Source organism: Thunnus albacares, chromosome 19 (genome assembly GCF_914725855.1).
Source record: "Thunnus albacares chromosome 19, fThuAlb1.1, whole genome shotgun sequence".
Classification (NCBI taxonomy): Eukaryota; Metazoa; Chordata; class Actinopteri; order Scombriformes; family Scombridae; genus Thunnus; species Thunnus albacares.
Genome location: NC_058124.1, coordinates 26,817,025 through 26,840,585, shown reverse-complemented (window position 1 = coordinate 26,840,585; position 23,561 = coordinate 26,817,025). Strand labels below are relative to the sequence as shown.

At 36.7% G+C, this 23,561-nt stretch overlaps 2 protein-coding genes across 4 annotated transcripts in view; both read left to right on the top strand.

Annotated features, from left to right (window-relative positions):
* Positions 1–2,294: 2,294 nt before the first annotated feature.
* LOC122969188 (pyroglutamylated RFamide peptide) lies at positions 2,295–3,988 on the top strand. Its single transcript, XM_044334750.1, has one exon. It carries the CDS (start codon positions 2,920–2,922, stop codon positions 3,472–3,474), a length of 555 nt encoding a protein of 184 aa, XP_044190685.1. The 5' UTR covers positions 2,295–2,919; the 3' UTR covers positions 3,475–3,988.
* Positions 3,989–5,764: 1,776 nt separating this feature from the next.
* LOC122969172 (H-2 class I histocompatibility antigen, Q10 alpha chain-like) overlaps positions 5,765–23,561 on the top strand; it is a 223,634-nt gene continuing 205,837 nt past the window's right edge. For 2 of the 3 annotated variants that reach the window (XM_044334718.1, XM_044334719.1), the window contains exons 1-12: positions 5,766–5,905; positions 10,449–10,721; positions 10,974–11,264; positions 12,455–12,739; positions 13,372–13,497; positions 16,600–16,626; positions 17,323–17,355; positions 18,739–18,771; positions 19,718–19,744; positions 20,256–20,288; positions 21,224–21,250; positions 21,804–21,836. In XM_044334718.1, the coding sequence (XP_044190653.1) occupies positions 5,833–5,905; positions 10,449–10,721; positions 10,974–11,264; positions 12,455–12,739; positions 13,372–13,497; positions 16,600–16,626; positions 17,323–17,355; positions 18,739–18,771; positions 19,718–19,744; positions 20,256–20,288; positions 21,224–21,250; positions 21,804–21,836 (1,261 nt within the window). In that variant the 5' untranslated portion in view covers positions 5,766–5,832. Of the gene's footprint in view, positions 5,906–10,448; positions 10,722–10,973; positions 11,265–12,454; positions 12,740–13,371; positions 13,498–16,599; positions 16,627–17,322; positions 17,356–18,738; positions 18,772–19,717; positions 19,745–20,255; positions 20,289–21,223; positions 21,251–21,803; positions 21,837–23,561 lie in introns of all 3 variants that reach the window. The other variant, XM_044334716.1, reaches the window with a different exon arrangement.

Here is a 23,561-nt window from a genome sequence, read left to right as displayed (position 1 = left end):
TTAGAGGAGCTGAAACTATTAGAAAACATGAATCCGTCAGAGCAGCAGCTGCACTGTGATAGAAATAAAGAGGGAAACGCTTTGACATGAAGTTAAATGCTAAACATTGCATTTCACTACACATATCACATGTGTGTGACAAAAAAAACCCTTTGAATCTGAGTCTTAAAATAGCCTGAAACTAGAAGTCGTTATAAAATCAACACCTAGACGAAGACGCATCTGTTGTCATATAATTGGTTTCGGAGTGACTGACTGGTTTGTCAATGAGAAGATTCCTCAAAGACCAGACCGTCTGAATGACATTCTTCCAGGTATGTCTGTGTTTACCCAGCGAGACGACCTTCACGACAACCGCCGTGACAAAAGAAGCCTCAAAACCGCTCTCATCTGTCTCTCTTTCTCTCCTCACAAACATCTTAATGAATTGGCTTCTTCCTCTTTGTGGATGGCCTCGTCAATCAAGCAGCGATAATTAAGACACTCGGGGTCTTGACGCTGAAGTGGACCGATGTTTCTCAGCTGAAAGAATGAAGGTTAGGAGGGTCGACACAAATGTTTGCCTGCGTCAGAGGGGCGAGGGGCCAATGGGTAACGGCAACCTGTGACCCGAGCGCGGCGGGGGGGGGAGGATGGAGGGCGGGCAGTTTTTAAAAAGGTCAGAGGCGACGAATGTTGGAGAAGATACAGCAAGTTTACCCGTGGCACAAGGTAAGAAAACTGTTTTTTTTTTTAACTGAATTTTTGTTCTGTTTGTTTTGTCCCTCCTCTTCTTTCTTCATTGATGCTAACAGGTGAAAGCAACTTCTTTCTCATCTATATTTTTGCACTTTTGAGAGAATGATTCTTACAGCATGTTGACACCCGAAGCAGTCAAGAAGTTGCACAGTGATGCAATTCTGCAGATATGAGAAGCTACAATAGCTCCTGTTTGTTAAAAATGCTGCTGTGAGACTTATTTATCATTATTATTCAACACATTATTTAACTTATTTGCCCTGATGAAGGTCTACTAATTGATGGCTTTGCTTTAGTTGTATTGGACCTTCTCCTCTGCACTGATTTGTTGGGACTTGTTGCACCTTAGCGTTGTTCTACGAGTGTCTATGAATGTCTCATTTTGGGAGGCGTCTCTTCTTTGAGGTCACGTTTTCAAATCTTATTTTGAGATTTAACCATTCTTTTGAGACTTTGCATGGCCTCTAAGTTATCTTTATGATGTTTTTATTATTTCTGAGAAAAGCCTGATGGTTTGCCCACATGGTGAGAAAAACTCAACCAGTCAAAGTTTCCCAGTGTTTGTCCGAAGGGTAATTCACTTTCTCGGTTCTGAGTTTTGAGTGTTTGAGAATCGTAGTTTTTCCTCTCGCAGAGTAACTCATTTTTCTGTATTTTGTCTGGTTTTAATTCAGCACATTGTAAATGTATGATAGATATGACTGCTGGGAAAATGCACTTATTCTTACTTGAATCCTTCTTGCAGATAATCGGACATTTCCTATCGATTCATCCACTACTTAAGTTTTATGTTAGTGGACGTTTGTTTGTTGGCAGGATATCTTCAACACTACACACCAGATTTCAAAAACATTTTGTGGAAAGTTAAAATAATAGTACTAATAGTAAAATAATTAAATAATACAATTAAACATCTTATATATGAATTGTTGTTGATACATACTGTAACTGTAGTGTGCTTTTATATGTACTGTAACCAGGGCGTCCATGCGTTTGCTCTCAATGGCTGTTTAAATAAAGGTTATATACACTGTTATGCTTTGGGGGGCATTTTGTTGGCATGGTTTGGGTTCACTTGTCCCCTTAGAGGGAAGGGTCACTGCAAATCAATACAAAGTTGTTCTGATTGATCACCTTTATCCTATGATGAAACATTTCTATCCTGATGGGAGTGGTCTCTTCCAGGATGACAATGCCCCAATTCACAGGACACGAGGGGTCACTGAATGGTTTGATGAGTATGAAAACGATGTGAATCATATGCTATGACCTTCACAGTCACCAGATCTCAACCCAGCTGAACACCTATAGACAGCGCTCTCCACCACCATCATCAAAACACCAAATGAGGAAATATCTATTGGAAGGATAACGTTCATCCCTCCAGTAGAGTTCAGAGACTGTAGAATCAAAGCCAAGGCACATTGAAGCTGTTCTGGCAGCACGTGGTGACCCAGAACCTTACTAAGACACTTTATGTTGGTTTTTCCTTTAATTTGTCACTCGTCTGTGTATGTATATATAGTCAAAAGTCTGGACGCACCTTCCCATTCACTTGAATGAGAAAGTGTGTCCAAACTTTTGACTGGTACTGCACATTTACATGTAGAATCACTGAAGAGTTTGACTTTAGACAAAATTTGATTGTTTTGTGTATCTCTAACTGATTATATGTACTGTGTATATGCCTGTTTTATGAATCAAATATTGATTTAGTTTTTTTTTTTATCATTAATACTCTACTAATAATCGAAAGTGATCGTAATGATTCAAATCTGTGTTTTGAATTTTAGCCGTGGGTTATCATTTTGTTAAGATGCATTCCTTTGATATAATAGTTAATTAAGATAAATAAAATAATAAATAAATAAAGCAGAATGGTAAATTTTAGATGTAACTATGTGGGTGAAAATCTGAAAAGCTTGACCTGTTTTGCGCCCTCTTTATTTCCAAGACTCTGAGTGCTATCAGTGTATGTTTTGGATAATTTCTGTAAATGTCTTTCATTTTCTCGCTGTTATAATGTCGTCATTTCTCTCTTATACTGTCCTATGAGTTACAGTATTGTGAGTTCTTTTGCATGATTATAAAGTTGGGTAAGTAAGTTGGTAAAAAGCAAAGAAACAACAGATAAAAATATAAAATAACCTCTTTTCCCTCCTGACTTGTTTCTCTCACCAGATGAGACTTTCTTTCCATCCCGGGGTCTCACAGCTCACCCTCCTCTCCCTCGCCCTCCTCTGCCCCGTCCCATGGGCCGTCACATCGTACCCCCACTCCCCCACCGCCCTCCTGCCCACAGTAGACGGACCTGACCTAGAAACTGCCTTGTTGCAGCTCCAGGCTGCTCTGGAGGACCTGAGGGATGACGAGCACGTTCATACTGAAGCTTGGGCTGTGTGGCCCCAAGACCCCCGGCCTGTCCTGCCGCAGCGAAGGGAAGAGGAGGAGGAGGAGAAGGAGGCGCTGCTGAGGGCCCAGAGAGGAGACCTGATGGCCCGGCCGCTGATGCCCTTCCCCGGGGGTTACTTGTTGGAGAGCATGCACTATCAGGAGGGAGGAGAGGGGGAAGACGGGGGGAAGAGGAACGAAGCTCTGACCTCCATCGCCGGAGGGCTCCAAGCTGTCAGCCGGGAGAAAGGGGGATTCGGCTTCCGCTTTGGGAGGAAGAGATGGACTGACAGGGGATGGAGGGATGAAGGGAGGGGGAGCACGGAGGAGGACAAGTGGAACTGAAGAGCGACAGGTTTCAACAAGAAGGAGTAGAGGAGCTTAATAGAATAGAGGAGATAAAGAGGTTGAATTCAGTAAAAATATGAGGGTGGTGATACACTCAGCAACTGTTTTAGGCAATAAACAACAGGGTCAAAAACACATTAAAATGAATTATGGCAACCAAATGTTGCTAGAAAAGTTGCCCAGTGGATCACTGCCTTTAAAGATAAGAAGCAGTACAGGTTGCACTTAAGTTTGAGGAATATTTGAAAGAACAGAAAAGCAGATTTTAGTTCATGCTCAGAACAACATGACTTACACAAACAAGACTAAATGCAAGAAAACAAATGGATAAAATGTATATGCTTGAATAGTGTTATATTAATTGAACGCTGCAAACAATTTCGAAAGACAGCAGCGAGAGACTTGTTTTTCAGTGCATGTATGAATGTACCGAGAGACGAACGGCAGGCAGCGTGTTCACTCATCGTCAGCGTCAGATGTTAACTCCTCTCTGCAAAAGTGAATGTAAATGTTAAAGTATCTGTCAAATACAAAGTGTAATAATATATGTATATAGAAATATTAAAAGTAGGCCTTTGTACATGTGTTAATTTGTTGCAATGAATAAAGAGTTTTTGGAGTTGGATTTTTGATTCCTTCATGATTGTTTCGTCATATATTTTTGCACGTTATTCATTTTAGCAAGTTTATTGTAAATCTCAGCTGCTTTGAATCAGTGTTTTCTATCTTTAAATTCTGTTTTTCTTCCTCTATAGGAAGCCAGTGTGGTTTGGATTAATTTCACTACAGTAATTTTTGTTTTATTTGTCCAGTTTTTGAGATGTTTGTCTCTTACATGTCTGCTGGCACTCAAAACACAACAGATGTGATTGGAAATTCATTTTTGATGGTTCTCAAAGCTTTGAAAAATTAAATGCTCCACAGCAACCTCTCTCTCAAAAGACAATGTGCAGGTGACTCCATTTCCTTCATTTTGAACAGATTTATTGGAACTACTGTACTAGAGTTTCTAGAGAAGAAACTGTCCCTAAGAAAACTTGACAGTGAGGTTTATGGATTATCCTCCACGCTAACTGAGATATTCTCTCTGGATAGACTCATTGCTGTTGAGTTTCAAATGTATTTTGAAGTCAAAAGACAGGAAAATGTTTAATGATAACACAGTGTGATTTTTCCTGTATAATATTTGATTCCACCGAAGGTGAAACAATAGTAGGATTTAATAATTGAGTTATAAAGATTTTTTTTCATATTTGAGGACTTCAGTGAAGTGTATGGAGCCCCAAGGTATTTAGGAGATGTAATTTTATCTCCTGAACATTAGAGTTCAAAGACTTTTAAATCCTATTTTGAAATTTAATTCGTGAAAACCAGTGGTGGAAGAAGTATTCAGATCCTTTACTTAAGTAAAACTACCAATAAAGTAATGTAAAAGTACTCCATTACAGGTTAAAGTCCTGCATGAAAAATCCTACTTAAGTAAAAGTACATAAGTATTATGAGCTTGATGTAGTTAAAGTATTGCAGTAAAAGTAGTGGTTTGGTCCCTCTGACTGATATATTATTATATATGACATCATTAGATTATTAATAGTGAAGCATCAGTGTTAGAGCAGCATGTTACTGTTGTAGCTGCTGGAGGTGGAGCTAGTTTCAACTACTTTATATACAGTTAGCTAGTTAAGTCCGGTTGTTCCCAACCTAGGGGTCGGGCCCCTCCAAAGGGTGAACCGATAAATCTGAGGGGTCATGAGGTGATTAATGGGAGAGGAAAGAAGAAAGAATGAAGTTCCAATACACAAATCTGTTTTCAGTTTTTGGACTTTTTAGACAGTTTTTAGACATGTGAAATGTGACCCCGACTACACACTGCTTTTTGTAAGACATCAAAAGCCAAAAAGGTTGGAAACCACTGGTTTCATCTTTAACAATGTGTTGTATCTTAAAAGTTTGTTATATTATCCATTGTGTCAAATCTTCATCTGAAAAGTAACTAAAGCTGTCAAATAAGTAGAGTAGAAAGTAAAATATTTCCCTCTTTCCACCACTGCTTACAGTTTAAGTAGGAAGTCCCTGTTACGTGTTAAAAACATATTCATACATGTATGATATCAAATGATCTATATTTCGCTCAGAAAGGACTTTACACCTTTAAACTCATATTTTCAGATTTCCTCCGAAGCGCCGTCAACCCTGACTGTGTGGCCAAAACCTTATTCGGTTAAATCTGCCTGGCAACGTGCTCTGAATTATTTGATTGGATGTGGCGCACTATATAAACCAGCGAGCATACCGCGTGCAGGTTGGTCCAGTTTCCTCTTTTTTTTAACTGATATCACGTCGCAGCTTGCAGCCATGAATCCAGCAACAACCTGGATATTTTTATTTTGGGCAGTCTTTTCTCCCAACTTAGAGCCGATTAAATGCGGTAAGTTCACTGTCGGCGGTCACATTTTGAAAACGAAAGTTAAAAAAGCAACTGTCGTCACCATTTCCCAGCAGTTTATAGCCAACGTTAGCTAACGTTAAATTAAGTTACGTTAACCGTTACAGCCAACGGTTAACGTTAATACTGGATGCGTTGGTGGGTTTTTTTTTTTGGATAAAAGGTGAAATGTACCGATCACTAGTTACCTGTTTCATCTAATGTTGATAACATGCTGCTTCTCTCACCTGTTTTTTTGACCTGTGCGATAACCGAAAATATGACGGTTTAGTGCAGTGAATGAGTATCGGTTAACGTTACCTGTAGTAATCAACTGTAAAAGCGTTAGCTGAGCCTCCTTCATTACTGCGTCATGTTGTTTTCCTCTGATATTAATGACAGCAGTGTGGGACATAAAAGGAAATATGTAAAATATCAGCTTAAAAAATTCAAAATTCCTCCTTCTTAAATCTGACTATTTTCTGGTTTCTTAAGTTCTCTATGACAGTAAACTGAATAGCCTATATTTGGGCTGTGAACAAAACCAAACATTTGAGGACGTCATTTTGGGTTTAGGTAATCAGTAATCAGTGTTTTTCACCATTTTCTGACATTTTATAGACCAAACAATTGATCAATTAACCGATAAAATAATCGATATATTAATCTATAATGAAAATAATCGTTAGTGGCAGCCCTAGTTATAATATTTTATCAATGTATAACTATGTAATTGATTATAGGTTTATCCACACAAACTGTATCTTAATCCCATAGATTTTACAGATTTTGTGAATATGTGTAATATATTATTAATAGACGTCTTTTCGCTGCATTTAAACTTGAAAATCCAATATGTGTTTTAGGGCTAGTCGATTAATCAATCAGTCAGTCAAGAGAACATTAATTGGCAACTGTTTGTGAAGTTTTTCTTTGTCGTAAATTGTGGTAAACAAGACATTTGAAGGTGTCACCATCTAAGAAATATAACAATTTTGTACTACATTTTATAGACAAAATGATAAATTGATTATCCCTAATATGTTGTCAGATAGAATAATATATGTTATATAATATTTGTCAGGTGTCTTTGAAGTGAAGTAAATTAGTGTAAAAAATTGGTAACTTCTAGTCAGCCTGGCCTGTATTACAGTTGTATTGCATAAGTTTGAGGCTGGTCTCACAGTTGCCACCTGACTTGATCTCAGGAGAACAACAAACAAAAGCAGAACAGATAACCAGGAAGTTGCAGTTGTGGTGCTTCCCTGACAATGTAAAAGTCTTAAGTTAACACCTGAGGCTGTGGTGACCTGAACTATGAGAGAAAGTATAGTCTGCTTTATGTCATCTGTATTGTTTCTTGCAGGAAAGTATTTGTTAAAGTACTGTCCTGGGAGGTTTTAATATAGATGCAGTCATCTGGTTCTGGTTGACAACAATATTTAGAAGTGTGCTTGTAATCACACATAATGATTTGGTCATTCTGGCATCCCCAAATGTACTTGTTTAACAATTAAACCTTACAGTTTAGTCTCAAAGCGTTATCATTGAGCTGCCTATTGGCTCATAACAAAAGTCTGTGTTTTTCAGCAAGAACACAGTTGGAGAAATGTGTAGCCCTGTTATTGTTATTGTCCACATGACAGACATGACCTCTCAGGAGTCTTACAAATAATGCCACAATAATTTATGATGATGATGATGATGATGTCAAACCTGACAGATGGAAACGAGGACAGTCCATGTAGACTAACCATTAACCTACAGCTTTTGTTTACCTTTACATCCCCAAGGTAAACAAATCTGTTTCACTGTTGACAATAAGCTGTTGGTGATCCATTGTCATCATCATCATACACCATCATATTCATACACCTCTGTGCCGTGTCAGGCAGACCAAAATGCAAAAACAGCAGCTCCATAATTCATACTCCTGCCCTGCGTTATGTAACTTCCTCTCTCTTAAGGTAAACCTTCCAAATATGAAGCCTTGCATAGATATAAGGCAAAGTGCAGTTCTCTCTCTCACAGGTTGATACACCTATTCTAAAATGCCAAAACAAAGTGACATAGGACTCGAGCAACAAAACTGTCTCAGTAGCATGTTCCAAACAGTGAATCCCCCTCTTTGCATTCCTCCTAAAAGGAAAAAAAAAACCGTTGAAATATATCTACTTGGTGAATGGTCAGTATGAACATAAGGAATGATTACATTCATTTGAGCTCCTGACTGTTGTTTTAAGATTGTTATCTGAACAAAATAATCCCAAGCAGCAAAAAGTGTTAAAAGTAGAAAACTTGGACGTGACTTGAACGCAGCATAATGTGCTGACTTTACGAGCAGCACCTGAATGCACCATGTAGAGCAGAAAGACCGGAGAAACAGGAAATAGCAGCAGTTCGTCGACGCGCCGTCAAGACACCGTCAAACACCGTCCAACACTCGGATAAACTGAGTTTCAGAAACGTAAACGGAGTCTACTTTGTGGTGAAGATGTATTTCATCGCAGTTTTCGTCCTTTTGGGGACGGGACTGACGGTAAACAGCGGTAAGGGAGTTATTTTTACACATTAATGCGATTCCGGTTAAAATCGAAAGTAAAATGGTCAAAGTTGTGACGTCTTTGTAATGATCAGTTTTTTGTTGATTATTTGAGTTTAATTTGTGCATATAGACACAGTTTTTCGGTTTTTGTAATGTACTCTTACTCTATAAGCCTTTTACATCAAAACAGACATGAGAAAATCGATTAACTGCTTAGAAAATCGTAATTTATCGTCTGCGTGTAAAACGTCGCCAGTAGTATGTTTGACAATATGGCCACGAGTTTTTTTTATTTTTCTGTTGATGTCCATCTCAATTTTCCAAAAGCTCGAGATGTCCTCAAATTGTTGGTTTTGTCCAACCATCAGTCCAATACCAAAAAAGAAAGGAAGGATTTGATACTGATACATAAAAGAAAGAAAAAGGAGCAAGTAACCACAGAAAATTGGACACTTGTGCTTGAAAAGAAAACTGAACCAATTAGCCTAAATGATTAACAGAATGTGCCAATCTGATTACTGGAATAATAGTTACAGCTGTAAACAACATCAATCTACAAATAAAGTGGAGTAAATTAAAGAAAGTATAGTTTGTTACAGCAGGTTCGTCATTGGTATCAATAAGCTAGGAGTATAATCAGCTCGCTCACTGCAGGGATCCAAAGTCCACTTATAATTTATTGTACCAAGGTGACATTTTGAGCACTACTGCTCTTAATCAGACACAGTGGAGTCTGTTTAAGTCACCGTGGTGCAATAAATTATAAGTGGACTTTGGAGCCCTGCAGTGTGCGAGCTGTTCATCTCTTTATTTCGACTATCATTGGTATCAGAAAGATAATAGTAGACATGATTATTCACGTATATTCACTTCTAAAATGAGGAAAAGAAATACATTTAAATCACATCAATTAGAAGAAATGTTTTCTCTGCATTAAACATTTTTATTAAATGTATTAAAATAATTGGTACTTGGCTAATTAGATTGATCTGTTAATTACTGGTGGACTTCAGTGTTTTGGAAATGCTATGAAGTCACATTTTGGGAGTTACAAGTAGGCAGGTGAAGGTAGAACTGTTGTGATAAAGAGATAAAAACAGGTTGGCTGGTAGGTGTGTGTGTGTGTCACTGAGGTGAACAGACAACATTGTTAAGATATTATTGACATGATGCTTAACTGTAATTGGCTCATAAACAACCGTTTTATTTCCTTGTTCTTGCTTCTTTTCTCACTCGGCTGTATGCTGGATTTTTACCAATACAGTTGAGGGATATGAGGATTTAACTGCACTAACAAATCTCTTTATGATGCCCCCAAAAATATATATTTTTAAATCATTAAATTGATTTCATATGTGTGCGACAACTAGTCAACTAATGGCTTGAACTTATAACTCCTATTCAACAAGGAAAATCTTACATTTAAGTTTTTCTGTCTGATGGGAGGAAAAAACATGAATAAACAAATGAATTATCTGCCTGTTTTGATGCAAAAGGCATTTATTGAAAAAATAAAAATATTAAGATATACAGTATATCTTTAATATAAAACTGTTAACCAATAAGTTTCAAAACACAATGATGCCAAAAGTAAATAATAATAAATTAAAGAAAATTATTAATAAAAAAAATGCCCATCTAGTACTGTTGGGAAGACTTTAAAGATTATAAAAGTTCTGGATCACAGGACCCCAAGTTGAATAAAGTTTGTTGGAGGCTCTTAGTGCAAACTTTTATTTTCTGTAGGTTCACAAACATCAGGTCAACAAGCCATAAGGGGGCTGATAATTTCCATTTAATCAAATTATTCTTTATGGTAATAATGATGTATATGCTGTAATCTCCTGAACGTATTGTTTGGCTCATACAAGTGGCTAAATATTCTGATTGATGCCAGTAAATAGATTGGTAAGAGTCCAAAGCATTAAGTCAAATCTGCTGGAGCTCATCTGCCTCGTCTGTAAACATGTCTGTCTGTCTTTCTCTCTGTGTGACTCTCAGAGAAACATTCCCTCACTTACATCTACACTGCCTTCTCCAAACCTGTTGGACTTCCGGGCATCCACGAGTTCACAGCTATGGGTCTGCTGGACAGCAGGATGATCGACTACTATGACAGTGATCTAAAGAAAAAAATTCCCAAGGAGCCCTGGATGAAAGAACGACTTCCAGAAGACTACTGGGAGAAAGGCACACAGTCCCGCCTGAGCAAGCAGCAGTGGTTCAAAGTCAACATCGACATCCTGAAGAAACGAATGAATCAGACTGATGATGGTAAGATCCATGAACTGTGTCAGACTGGGATCACTTTTTGATGAATCAATAATTAAAACTATGAAATTAACAACTGTAATACCTTTAGTAAAGATAAATGTTCCAGCAAAAATGAAGCTGCTTTTTTCCTTAAGTCAGGAACAAGTGATAACTTCTAATTAGCTTCAATGAAACTGTTTTAATTGTAATTATTTGTTGCATTTTTCCATGCCCTCATTCTCTGTAATTTATTTCACTGTCACTCCCCTTTAGATGTCCATATTCTTCAGTGGATGCATGGCTGTGAGGGTGAGAAGAGGCCTGATGGCAGTTTGACGTTTAGTCGCGGCGTTGACATGTACAACTATGATGGACGAGACTTCCTGTCCTTCGACGACACCAATGCAGTCTGGGTTGCCTCCACTGATATAGCAGTCCCGACCAAGAGAAAGTGGGATGGTGTCCAGGTCCTAAAAGAATACACCAAAGGCTACCTGGAGAACGAGTGTATAGATTGGTTGACCAAGTTCATGACATACGGACAAAAGCAGCTGCAAGCAGCCTGTATGTATGACAGAAAATCATGTCTGTATTTTTATATCCATTATTACTAGAGATTATAGATGTGGCTTTAGTAATAGAAGGATTACTATGCAGGTTTTTAAAATGTCAAACATGAAATCAGCTGGTCTTGATATTATTGGTATTCACACAAAATCTGGCTTTTTTTTGTTTCTTCCTGAATTTTAGTATTTGTCATGGAAAATTGTCAGGTCCAGATGTGGCAACATTTCCCATCAACAAACAGCACTTCACTAGGATTATGGTTCAATAGTATTTTATTGACTCTGAATCCTTTTGAATCCGTTGAGGTTCAACTTTCAACATTTGTAATAAAAGTTAAAAATAACTTCATGAAAGAAGGCAGAAACACTTCAGTTTCGGTTCCATTTTACAACCTGTTGCAACAACCTGAAAGTGAGATGAGCAGCAGAAGATATTAAATACTGATTAAATATGTATCTGACACATTTAAATAACTGCTATAACCCACTTGTACACTTTATTTTTCACAAGCTACTTGTTTCAAATACTGGAAGTCCTGATTCTCAACTATTAAGTTGATTAACTTAAATAATTAATGTGATATAAATTAAAGTTTGAGTGGGAGATTTTGACAACTGAAGCTGATTTAACTGTCAATATGTCAAGTTATTCAAGGCGTTAACATTCATTGGCTACAGCTGATAGAAGACGGACAGTGTCAGCTACAGTATATACTGTAAATGAGAAAACTGTTCCCCGTCTGCTCTGTACACCAGTCTTTGCTAATAAAAGAAAAAAAAAAAAAGCTGTTGCAGCTCAACAAATCCGGTACTTTGCCATCATGGAACCAAATACAAAGAGAACCGGCTATTGGAACCCAACCCTCGTAAACACCATATTCAATAACAAACATGATCTTCAAATCTCAGAAAATTGTTTGGAAAAAGAGCAGAAATAATGAAATGAAGTGTGTGTCGTAGCAGCAGTGTTTTTATGTTGCTAAGTTTAGTATCACCAGTATGTTTTTGTGTTATACTTTTGTTATAATTAAAGATATCATTGTCACTATTTGTTGTAGTAGTTGTAGCAACAGATTCTATTAGTTCAGTTTATTATGAGGATGGTACAAACAGTATCACATGTGGTTTAGCATAATGCTATGTAGCCTCCCTGTAAACATTAACTCACCTAACATTTTCTCTTTCCAGCTCCGCCAGATGTGTACGTGTTTGCTACAAAGACCAGAATTGAGACAAACGTCAAGTTGACCTGCCTGGCCACAGGTTTCTTCCCAAAAGACATCAAACTGGAGATCAAAAGAGACAACCGCGTTCTGACTAAAGAGGACGGATTGGAGACCTCAGGTGCTCGACCAAATGAAGACGACACCTACCAGAGAAGAGACAGTGTGGAGATTTTAAGGAGTGACGTTGCTTCATACAGATGTGAAGTCACTCACAGAGCAACCAATGTATATGTGGAGAAGGTTTGGGGTAAGAAACTTTCTTATTTCAATTTACAATTTGTAACAGTTCAACAAAGTTGATTGGGGCAAAAATGCAAATGATCAGATGATCAGACAGGTTATAACCAAGACAAACATAAGAAAATGAGATCCACGTTGTATTAAATCAGATATAGTCTTTACTTAATCAGTTATGCTTCATATTGGACCTTTTTGTATTAGCTCAGGGTGCGATGCAGTAAGAGTCTGCATCAAAAGCTGCCTACTGTCAAGTTACTTCTTCACTGGAGGAGAGTATTATATTCAAAATGTGTTTAAATGTTTGTCTTTATTGAAGATGAGGTGGATTCATTCATTTTTAGCATCACAGTTAGTAGCTCCAAGAGAAAAAACACAACATTAATTGTCAAGAACCAACTTTTTGAAGTTTGAAATTTTGGACTTTTTGGTAAGAATCCTTTTTGACTCTTGACATAGTCTCCACATTTCATGTTATTTTGTGTCATTAAATTGTATCTTATCACTTTTATCACATTATCACTGATTATCACGTCTACATTTTAGTACCATGCATCAACACTGAGTCACATGAAACTAAATATTAATGATGTTAAAAGTCAACTAAATGTGAAACTAATGTAAATGTTTTCTGTGTTTTAGATGGTTATTGTCCTGACCTGGCTGGAGGAAACAACGTCGGCATTATTGCTGGAGTGATTGTGGTCGTGCTCCTTGTCGCCATCGTGGCTGCAATGCTGCTGGTGTTGTATAAAAAAGGGATAATTGGTAGGTGTAATATATAATCATTGTGTTTTCTCAACAAGGTACCAGTGGAGTGTGATATGTTTTTTCCCATATTTTATTCAATGTCCTTTTAAAAGAAAATACATAAAACATTTAATTCCTCAAAAAAAAACAACTAGATCTACTAAGAAAAGAAACTGATTCCTGCAAGTTTTCCAGCAAACAATTGAAAAGCTCTATTTACTTAACAGTTGTTTTCTATGTCTTTAAATTGATTTAAAGAGTAACTACACAGTCAAACTCTGCTAGCTCCCTCCATCTCAGCATATTTAAAAGATGTGCACAGGATGACTGTAGGGGGCGTGGCCTCGTGGCTACGTAGTGCGTGATGCGGGAGGTACGGGGACGTCGACGAGAGTGGATTAAGACTGACCACCGCTCAGTGTAGCATGAACAGATGTAGAGCTGGTAGTCAGAGATAACCGGCCATGAGCAGCTGCTGTCAGACTCTCTGTGTCCGCCGGAGCTTTGACCGTCACTAGAAGCACATTCATGGCCCTTTGTAAAAGTTTCTACTACGAGAAGCTCTCAGGTGTGTGTGTGTCTGTGAGGGAGTGTCAGTACGTAACTGTAGCCCTGCGGTTTATCATGTTAATGTTACCATCATCAGTCTGAATGTCTTTATAAAGCTTTTAATACAGCACAGTTGGTTATCAGCGGGCCCATGTGTTGTGTTTACTGCCACAGAAAAGGAATAAATTATTTGTATAACCAGGGTTCTCTGAGCAGCACGACGTCTCTTATCAGACCTGCTAACGTCTCCAGCAGCTCTGTGTGAGAGGAACAAACTGAGGCTACAGTTAGCAGAGTTCTGATATTTATACTTGATGCAGCGGCTGAAATGAACCTCAGAGTCTTTTATGTCATGATAAGAAAATTTGGCTGAACTGAAATTTGAATCCAAACAGACAGAAATGAGATAATTTTGAGCAGAAAAAGTAGTTTTTACACACAATATATGTGTTTTGTTGGAAAAATAGAATTAGAGCAGTAATGAATACAAAATGCTTCGTCATTGCTGAATTCAGTCAAAAATGACCCAGAAATCAAAACTGATTCACGCTGCAGATTGTAAAAACAAACCCAAGTGGTCATGGTATTAGAGGGATACTGATGGTTCTCAGTGTTTGTGCCGTCCATTACAATCATGGAACATACAACCTGTCGGGTTTTATCTCTTACATAGACTGTATTTACACCAAGATTAGACAGATATTACAGTCTCTTCTGCTATAAGTCAGGAAGGTGAAAGGGTGTTAAATCATTGTTGGTTATCTGGTGCAAAGGTCTATTATTTAATGATCATGGACATTATGAGATGTTCACAGGTCACAGTGAATATCAGTCCTGTCAGTCATCATGTAGGAAAGGTTCTTATCTTTTATTTGACTGAGTTTAAAATCCCTTCATCAAAACTCTTCATCACTCATTTGTGCAGGGAGCTGCCCAGAGGTGTTGAGTTTCTACCTCACAGTTAGCTATAGTTGTCTGTTGTTGTTTGCTTCTTAGATGCATAAATAACTGCTACCAGCTGTAGTTCATAATATATTTTCTTTTAGAATCCCATTAAAAACCACTGTGACACAACACAAGTTTACAAAAAGGATTTCCTTTTGCTCATAAAGTACAAGCTGCATTTCCTCATCTTAGGAAAAAAATCCACTGAAACACAACATTTGCATTTGATGTTTTTAAATAGATTCATTTTGTCAGTCAAATAGACTTTTTTTCTTGAGTTGCTCCTTGAGGCTGCAATAAACTGCATTCAGTCATTGTTGGCAAAGCTGCAAATGGAAGTTTGTATAATGGCAATATTTGATTTGAAAATGATTTTTGTTTAATCACTGGATTAGCCAAAAAAGCATTTTTCCCATCTGGTTAAATTAAATATTGTGAAAAGGCACTATATCATGTATCTGTCACAATATAAAATATGCAACACTGTGAAAGAGGATTTTAATAATATCTTCCATCTCTATTACTAACATGCTAAACATTAGCATGCATCCTTATTAACATGTTAACATGTACAGTCGGTTTATATTTTCAATGTGATCTGTGGAAGAACACATAATGCTGATATCATCTAAAAATAAACTACTTCAGTTATACATATAGATTTAATTTGTGCAGCCCCTGAAGTCCCAAAAGATTGTTGTATTTATTTTGTTTGAGCATATTATGTGAAAAACATTCATACATTGCACACAAGTTGTTAAGGATGTTTATAATGTTACAACAATGACTCAGAGGGAGGAATGATGAACCTGTCTGGATAAACCAGATTTAACTGTTTTAAGTTAAGTTAAAGTTTAAAAAAAGCTGAGACAGAGGTGGACACAAGTTGTTACCATGTTGGAGAGATATAATGAACTATACATTCATATAGTTCTTCTCTATCATGCAACTTGCTCTCATCACCTCAAAACTGAGAGAATAAAATTTGATAAAGTTTTATTTTCACCTCTGAATTTCATACAGTTGAAGTCCTACTGCTCTGGGATTGTCCTCAAATTAAATCAGTGTTCAAACTGTGTATTTTAACACTGTGTAATTTAAAGGACAATAGATTTATCTAATGGAGGGACTAAACAGTTTCAGACCATGTCATTGACTTGACATCCATGAATAATTGAGGGCCATGTTATAGAAGCACTAGAAGCATTAAGTAGCTATCCTAAACTTAAACACACCTTTTAAATAACTTGTTCCTACCAAATAATATGTATTAAAGATTGTTTTTTGCACATAATATAACATCTCGTTGCCACAAAATTAAAAACATCTTCTGTCTGGTCTTCAGGGTCTTTGTCCATAAAAATGTTTGGGGTCAAAAAACAAAAATTACAAATTGAGTCTTTAAAAGCTGCTCAGTTAAACCACAAGTTCCGCAAGTTACTAATTTCAGATAATCATTTTTCTCAATTGAAAAATGGATATGCATGTTTGGAATTGAAATAAGTCCAGCTGTTTGTTTTGTCCCAAGTCATGATGTTCTTGAGTTAGAGGCTTTTCCAGATTTAGAATCAGTTATGTAGTTAGTTCAGCCGTTCATTAATGTGTTAATGTTGTCTTTATTAACAGGAGGAGGTCGACCCAACAATCATCCAAGTAACTATTTTATTTCTTCTCTTTTACTTGAAGGTTACAGCTTTGGTCAGACTTACTTAGCTTATAGGATCAGACTGTTGGTTTTACTTGTTGACAATAAGAAATATATTTAACACCAAAGTGATGAGTCTGTCTCTACATACTTATCAACGTCCCTCCCTGTCTGTGGCTCTCAACCTCAAGCTTGTTACTTCCTACTGAAGACGTAGATCAGAAATATTTAGTTTCATGTTTTAATAAAGTCTCAGTCATTTTGTCACTGTAGTTTTTAGCAAACAAACAGAGGAAATAGTGTATTTGTTGGGGACTATTTTCAGCGGTGGATGAATCCACATTTGAACTGTTGTGAGTATTTCTGGCAGCAGGACTGTGTGTGCAGGATTGAGTCAAAATAAAGGACAGTGTGTTCATGTTGATGAAGGAACATGTCACCCAGTACAGCGGTGTGACTCATTGACCACGGAGCCACAGAGGTCAACAGAGCTCTACGGCACAGAGGAATAAGATATATCACACAATACTTGTTAGTATAATTAATAAATAGAAAGCAGTCCAGGAAGCACTGATTTGTTGACGGCAACTTAATCCTTTTAGTTAGTCCTGGCCAGGCTGTAACTTCTGTACAATGAACTTGACAATAGTTAGTTTAGCTGTTTTTGTTTTTTATATGTGTGTTAACTTTGTGTTTATTCACAGATATTGCCTTTGTTGAAGTTCCTGCTGCCCCAGGTAAGTGCTTTACTTTTCTGCTATGGATTCTTTTAAAGATTGAAATGTTAAATATTTTGGTGCTAAAGATGTTTATAATGTTACAACAATGACTCAGAGGGAGGAATGATGAACCTGTCTGGATAAACCTGATTTAACTGTTTAAGTTAAGTTAAAGTTTAAAAAAAGCTGAGACAGAGGTGGACACAAGTTGTTACCATGTTGGAGAGATATAATGAATTATACATTCATATAGTTCTTCTCTATCATGCAACTTGCTCTCATCACCTCAAAACTGAGAGAATAAAATTAGATAAAGTTTTATTTTCACCTCTGAATTTCATACAGTTGAAGTCCTACTGCTCTGGGATTGTCCTCAAATTGAATCAGTGTTCAAACTGTATTTTAACGCTGTGTAATTTAAAGGACAATAGATTTATCTAATGGAGGGACTAAACAGTTTCAGACCATGTCATTGACTTGACATCCATGAATAACTGAGGGCCATGTTATAGAAGCACTAGAAGCATTAAGTAGCTATCCTAAACTTAAACACACCTTTTAAATAACTTGTTTCTACTAAAAAAATGTATAAAAGATTGTTTTTTGCACACAATATAACATTTATTTGCCCCAAAATAAAAAACATCTTCTGTCTGGTCTTCAGGGTCTTTGTCCATAAAAATGTTTGGGGTCAAAAAAACAAAAATTACAAATTGAGTCTTTAAAAGCTGCTCAGTCAAATCACAAGTTGGGCCAGTTACTTAGCGTATAGGATCAGACTGGTGTTAAATATATTTCTTATTGTCAACAAGTAAAACCAACAAAGTGATGAGTCTGTCTCTACATACTTGTCAACGTCCCTCCCTGTCTGTGGCTCTCAACTTCAAGCTTGTTACTTCCTACTGAAGACGTAGATCAGAAATATTTAGTTTCATGTTTTAATAAAGTCTCAGTCATTTTGTCACTGTAGTTTTTAACAAACAAACAGAGGAAATAGTGTATTTGTTGGGGACTATTTTCAGCGGTGGATGAATCCACATTTGAACTGTTGTGAGTATTTCTGGCAGCAGGACTGTGTGTGCAGGATTGAGTCAAAATAAAGGACAGTGTGTTCATGTTGATGAAGGAACATGTCACCCAGTACAGCGGTGTGACTCATTGACCACGGAGCCACAGAGGTCAACAGAGCTCTACGGCACAGAGGAATAAGATATATCACACAATACTTGTTAGTATAATTAATAAATAGAAAGCAGTCCAGGAAGCACTGATTTGTTGACGGCAACTTAATCCTTTTAGTTAGTCCTGGCCAGGCTGTAACTTCTGTACAATGAACTTGACAATAGTTAGTTTAGCTGTTTTTGTTTTTTATATGTGTGTTAACTTTGTGTTCATTCACAGCTGTACCACGTGATGAAGTTCTTGTTGCCCCAGGTAAGTGCTTTACTTTTCTGCTGTGGATTCTTTTAAAGATTGAAATGTTAAATATTTTGGTGCTAAAGATGTTTATAATGTTACAACAATGACTCAGAGGGAGGAATGATGAACCTGTCTGGATAAACCAAATTTAACTGTTTAAATTAAGTTAAAGTTTAAAAAACACTGAGACAGAGGTGGACACAAGTTGTTACCATGTTGGAGAGATATAATGAACTATACATTCATATAGTTCTTCTCTATCATGCAACTTGCTCTCATCACCTCAAAACTGAGAGAATAAAATTAGATAAAGTTTTATTTTCACCTCTGAATTTCATACAGTTGAAGTCCTACTGCTCTGGGATTGTCCTCCAATTAAATCAGTGTTCAAACTGTGTATTTTAACGCTGTGTAATTTAAAGGACAATAGATTTATCTAATGGAGGGACTAAACAGTTTCAGACCATGTCATTGACTTGACATCCATGAATAATTGAGGGCCATGTTATAGAAGCACTAGAAGCATTAAGTAGCTATCCTAAACTTAAACACACCTTTTAAATAACTTGTTTCTACTAAAAAAAAATGTATAAAAGATTGTTTTTTGCACACAATATAACATTTATTTGCCACAAAATTAAAAACATCTTCTGTCTGGTCTTCAGGGGCTTTGTCCATAAAAATGTTTGGGGTCAAAAAAACAAAAACTACAAATTGAGTCTTTAAAAGCTGATCAGTTAAACCACAAGTTCCGCAAGTTACTAATTTCAGATAATCATTTTTCTCAATTGAAAAATGGATATACATGTTTGGAATTGAAATAAGTCCAGCTGTTTGTTTTGTCCCAACTCATGATGTTCTTCAGTTAGAGACTTTTCCAGATTTAGAATCAGTTATGTAGTTTAGGAGTAGTAATAAGTTCAGCTGTTCATTAATGTGTTAATGTTGTCTTTATTAACAGGAGGAGGTGGACCCAACAATTATCAAGGTAACTATTTTATTTCGTAGACGTAGATCAGAAATATTTAGTTTCATGTTTTAATAAAGTCTGTCATTTTGTCACTGTAGTTTTTAACAAACAAACAGAGGAAATAGTGTATTTGTTGGGGACTATTTTCAGCGGTGGATGAATCCACATTTGAACTGTTGTGAGTATTTCTGGCAGCAGGACTGTGTGTGCAGGATTGAGTCAAAATAAAGGACAGTGTGTTCATGTTGATGAAGGAACATGTCACCCAGTACAGCGGTGTGACTCATTGACCACGGAGCCACAGAGGTCAACAGAGCTCTACGGCACAGAGGAATAAGATATATCACACAATACTTGTTAGTATAATTAATAAATAGAAAGCAGTCCAGGAAGCACTGATTTGTTGACGGCAACTTAATCCTTTTAGTTAGTCCTGGCCAGGCTGTAACTTCTGTACAATGAACTTGACAATAGTTAGTTTAGCTGTTTTTGTTTTTTATATGTGTGTTAACTTTGTGTTTATTTACAGCTGTACCACGTGATGAAGTTCCTGCTGCCCCAGGTAAGTGCTTTACTTTTCTGCTATGGATTCTTTTAAAAATTGAAATGTTAAATGTTTTGGTGCTAAAGATGTTTATAATGTTACAACAATGACTCAGAGGGAGGAATGATGAACCTGTCTGGATAAACCAGATTTAATTGTTTAAGTTAAGTTAAAGTTTAAAAAAAGCTGAGACAGAGGTGGACACAAGTTGTTACCATGTTGGAGAGATATAATGAACTATACATTCATATAGTTCTTCTCTATCATGCAACTTGCTCTCATCACCTCAAAACTGAGAGAATAAAATTTGATAAAGTTTTATTTTCACCTCTGAATTTCATACAGTTGAAGTCCTACTGCTCTGGGATTGTCCTCAAATTAAATCAGTGTTCAAACTGTGTATTTTAACACTGTGTAATTTAAAGGACAATAGTTTCATCTAATGGAGGGACTAAACAGTTTCAGACCATGTCATTGACTTGACATCCATGAATAATTGAGGGCCATGTTATAGAAGCACTAGAAGCATTAAGTAGCTATCCTAAACTTAAACACACCTTTTAAATTACTTGTTCCTACTAAAAAAATGTATAAAAGATTGTTTTTTACACACATCATCTCTTAGCCACAAAATTAAAAACATCTTCTGTCTGGTCTTCAGGGGCTTTGTCCATAAAATGTTTGGGGTCAAAAAACAAAAATTACAAATTGAGTCTTTAAAAGCTGCTCAGTTAAACCACAAGTTCTGCAAGTTATACATCTGAAAATCATTTTTCTCAATTGAAAAATGGATATGCATGTTTGGAATTGAAATAAGTCCAGCTGTTTGTTTTGTCCCAAGTCATGATGTTCTTCAGTTAGAGGCTTTTCCAGATTTAGAATCAGTTATGTAGTTTAGGAGTAGTAATAAGTTCAGCTGTTCATTAATGTGTTAATGTTGTCTTTATTAACAGGAGGAGGTGGACCCAACAATCATCAACGTAACTATTTTATTTCTTCTCTTTTACTTGAAGGTTACAGCTTTGGTCAGACTTACTTAGCTTATAGGATCAGACTGGTGTTAAATATATTTCTTATTGTCAACAAGTAAAACCAACAAAGTGATGAGTCTGTCTCTACATACTTGTCAACGTCCCTCCCTGTCTGTGGCTCTCAACTTCAAGCTCGTTACTTCCTACTGAAGACGTAGATCAGAAATATTTAGTTTCATGTTTTTAAAAAAGTCTGTCATTTTGTCACTGTAGTTTTTAGCAAACAAACAGAGGAAATAGTGTATTTGTTGGGGACTATTTTCAGCGGTGGATGAATCCACATTTGAACTGTTGTGGCACAGAGGAATAAGATATATCACACAATACTTGTTAGTATTATTAATAAATAGAAAGCAGTCCAGGAAGCACTGATTTGTTGACGGCAACTTAATCCTTTTAGTTAGTCCTGGCCAGGCTGTAACTTCTGTACAATGAACTTGACAATAGTTAGTTTAGCTGTTTTTGTTTTTTATATGTGTGTTAACTTTGTGTTTATTTACAGCTGAACCACGTGATGAAGGTCCTGTTGCCCAAGGTAAGTGCTTTACTTTTCTGCTATTGATTCTTTTAAAGATTGAAATGTTAAATATTTTGGTGCTAAAGATGTTTATAATGTTACAACAATGACTCAGAGGGAGGCAGCATGATGAAGGAATCCCAAATGTCTGAATAAACCAAATTTAACTTTCTTAATAAATTCAAGTATTTAAAAAAAGCTGAGACAGAGGAGGAGGAAGGGCCTCTTGTAGGTTGGCTAGGAGCCACTGAGTGGACAGGTGCAGTTGTTCAGACATAAATCACCAACCTGAGGCAGACCTTCTGGACACGAGCCTCTGCCATACATTACCAGTTCACCTTCAGAAGTCTAACTGGTATCAGTCATTTCTGTAAACACAGCAAGAATATAGACTTATAGACCAAAAGACAACGTTTTTGTCAGACACATGGACTCATATTAAGAGAAGATGGTCAGTAAGTCAAATCATTAGTTAAGGCAGCCCTGTCTGTAAACTCTGAATCATGAACTTCACACTTTCCTCAGTTAATGTTGTCTTTATTCAGAAAAACATTGACTGAGGCTTTAAAGGACAAGTTCACAGTTTTTAAACTCTATCATAATCAACAGTCAGGTGTCCATATGAACAGTGAAAGAGGTTTTCCTCGCTGTAATCATTCCTCCTGTTCATACTGGATATTAAAAGATCCTTCAAATGTGCTTTCAATGTAAGTGATGGAGGCCAAAATCCACAGTGTGTCCACACAGTCAGAAGTGAGGGAGAAGGAGTAGATGATATTTCTAGGATTTTAAACTGGTAATTATACTTTTCTTGTGGAAAAACTATATGAGAGACATTATTATTAGACGTAGAGTATTTTAATGTCTTTATACATGTCTGGAGGGGATCTTTAAGAAAGTAAACTTTGATTCAGCTGCGTTAACGTTACTCTGAAGATCAGATTAAAACTGAAATGAAGCAGCAGAGGTTTCATGACTTTGCGTCATTTCATCATCATTTCTGTATCAGACCTGCTGTATGTCAGCGTGAAGCAAACATACACATAAATCTAAAGAAAAGAACCTGAAAATATAGCACTGGGGAAGTTTCAGCCAGTAGAGATGAATATATGATGCAAGAAGAGGGAGAGGAGGACGATGAAGACACAAACTGGAAGATTAATTGTTGGATTAATTTTTGTGTCTGTTGGTTTAGTTTAGTTTTATTTTCTAATTCTTCCTTTTACATCAACGTCACTTATAGAACATCAGTGTTCATTTTTGAGTTTATAGTTTTTCATGAAGAAAAACATTGAAAACTTCAATAAAACATGTAGTTTTTGGTTCCTGCTGTAGGTTCTTAAGATGCTTTGAGCCTCCTGCGAGTGTTCAGGAGTCACTCGTTCATCTTTGTTTGTTTGTAAGAGCGTCGTCAGTTATGATGCTTTTGGGAAACAAACCTCTGAAACTGTAGAAGGTTCATAAGATGGATTTTACAGTTTCATCATAGCTTTAAGATGCTTTTGGAGAAAAAAACCTGGTTGTTTGGTCTGCAGCAGGGTTTGACAGCTTTCACACCACCATAAATGATCGGAGCCAACGCACCATTATGTTGATTTTCTATGATTTCTTCCTCTCACACACGTGATGTTGACAAACCTGAGAATATTATAAGATCATGTAAAAAATTAACATTATACATTAAAGCAGATTTTAGTCTTTAATTTTGTGTGTTTTTTTTATCATTGTCTCCCCACAACTTCC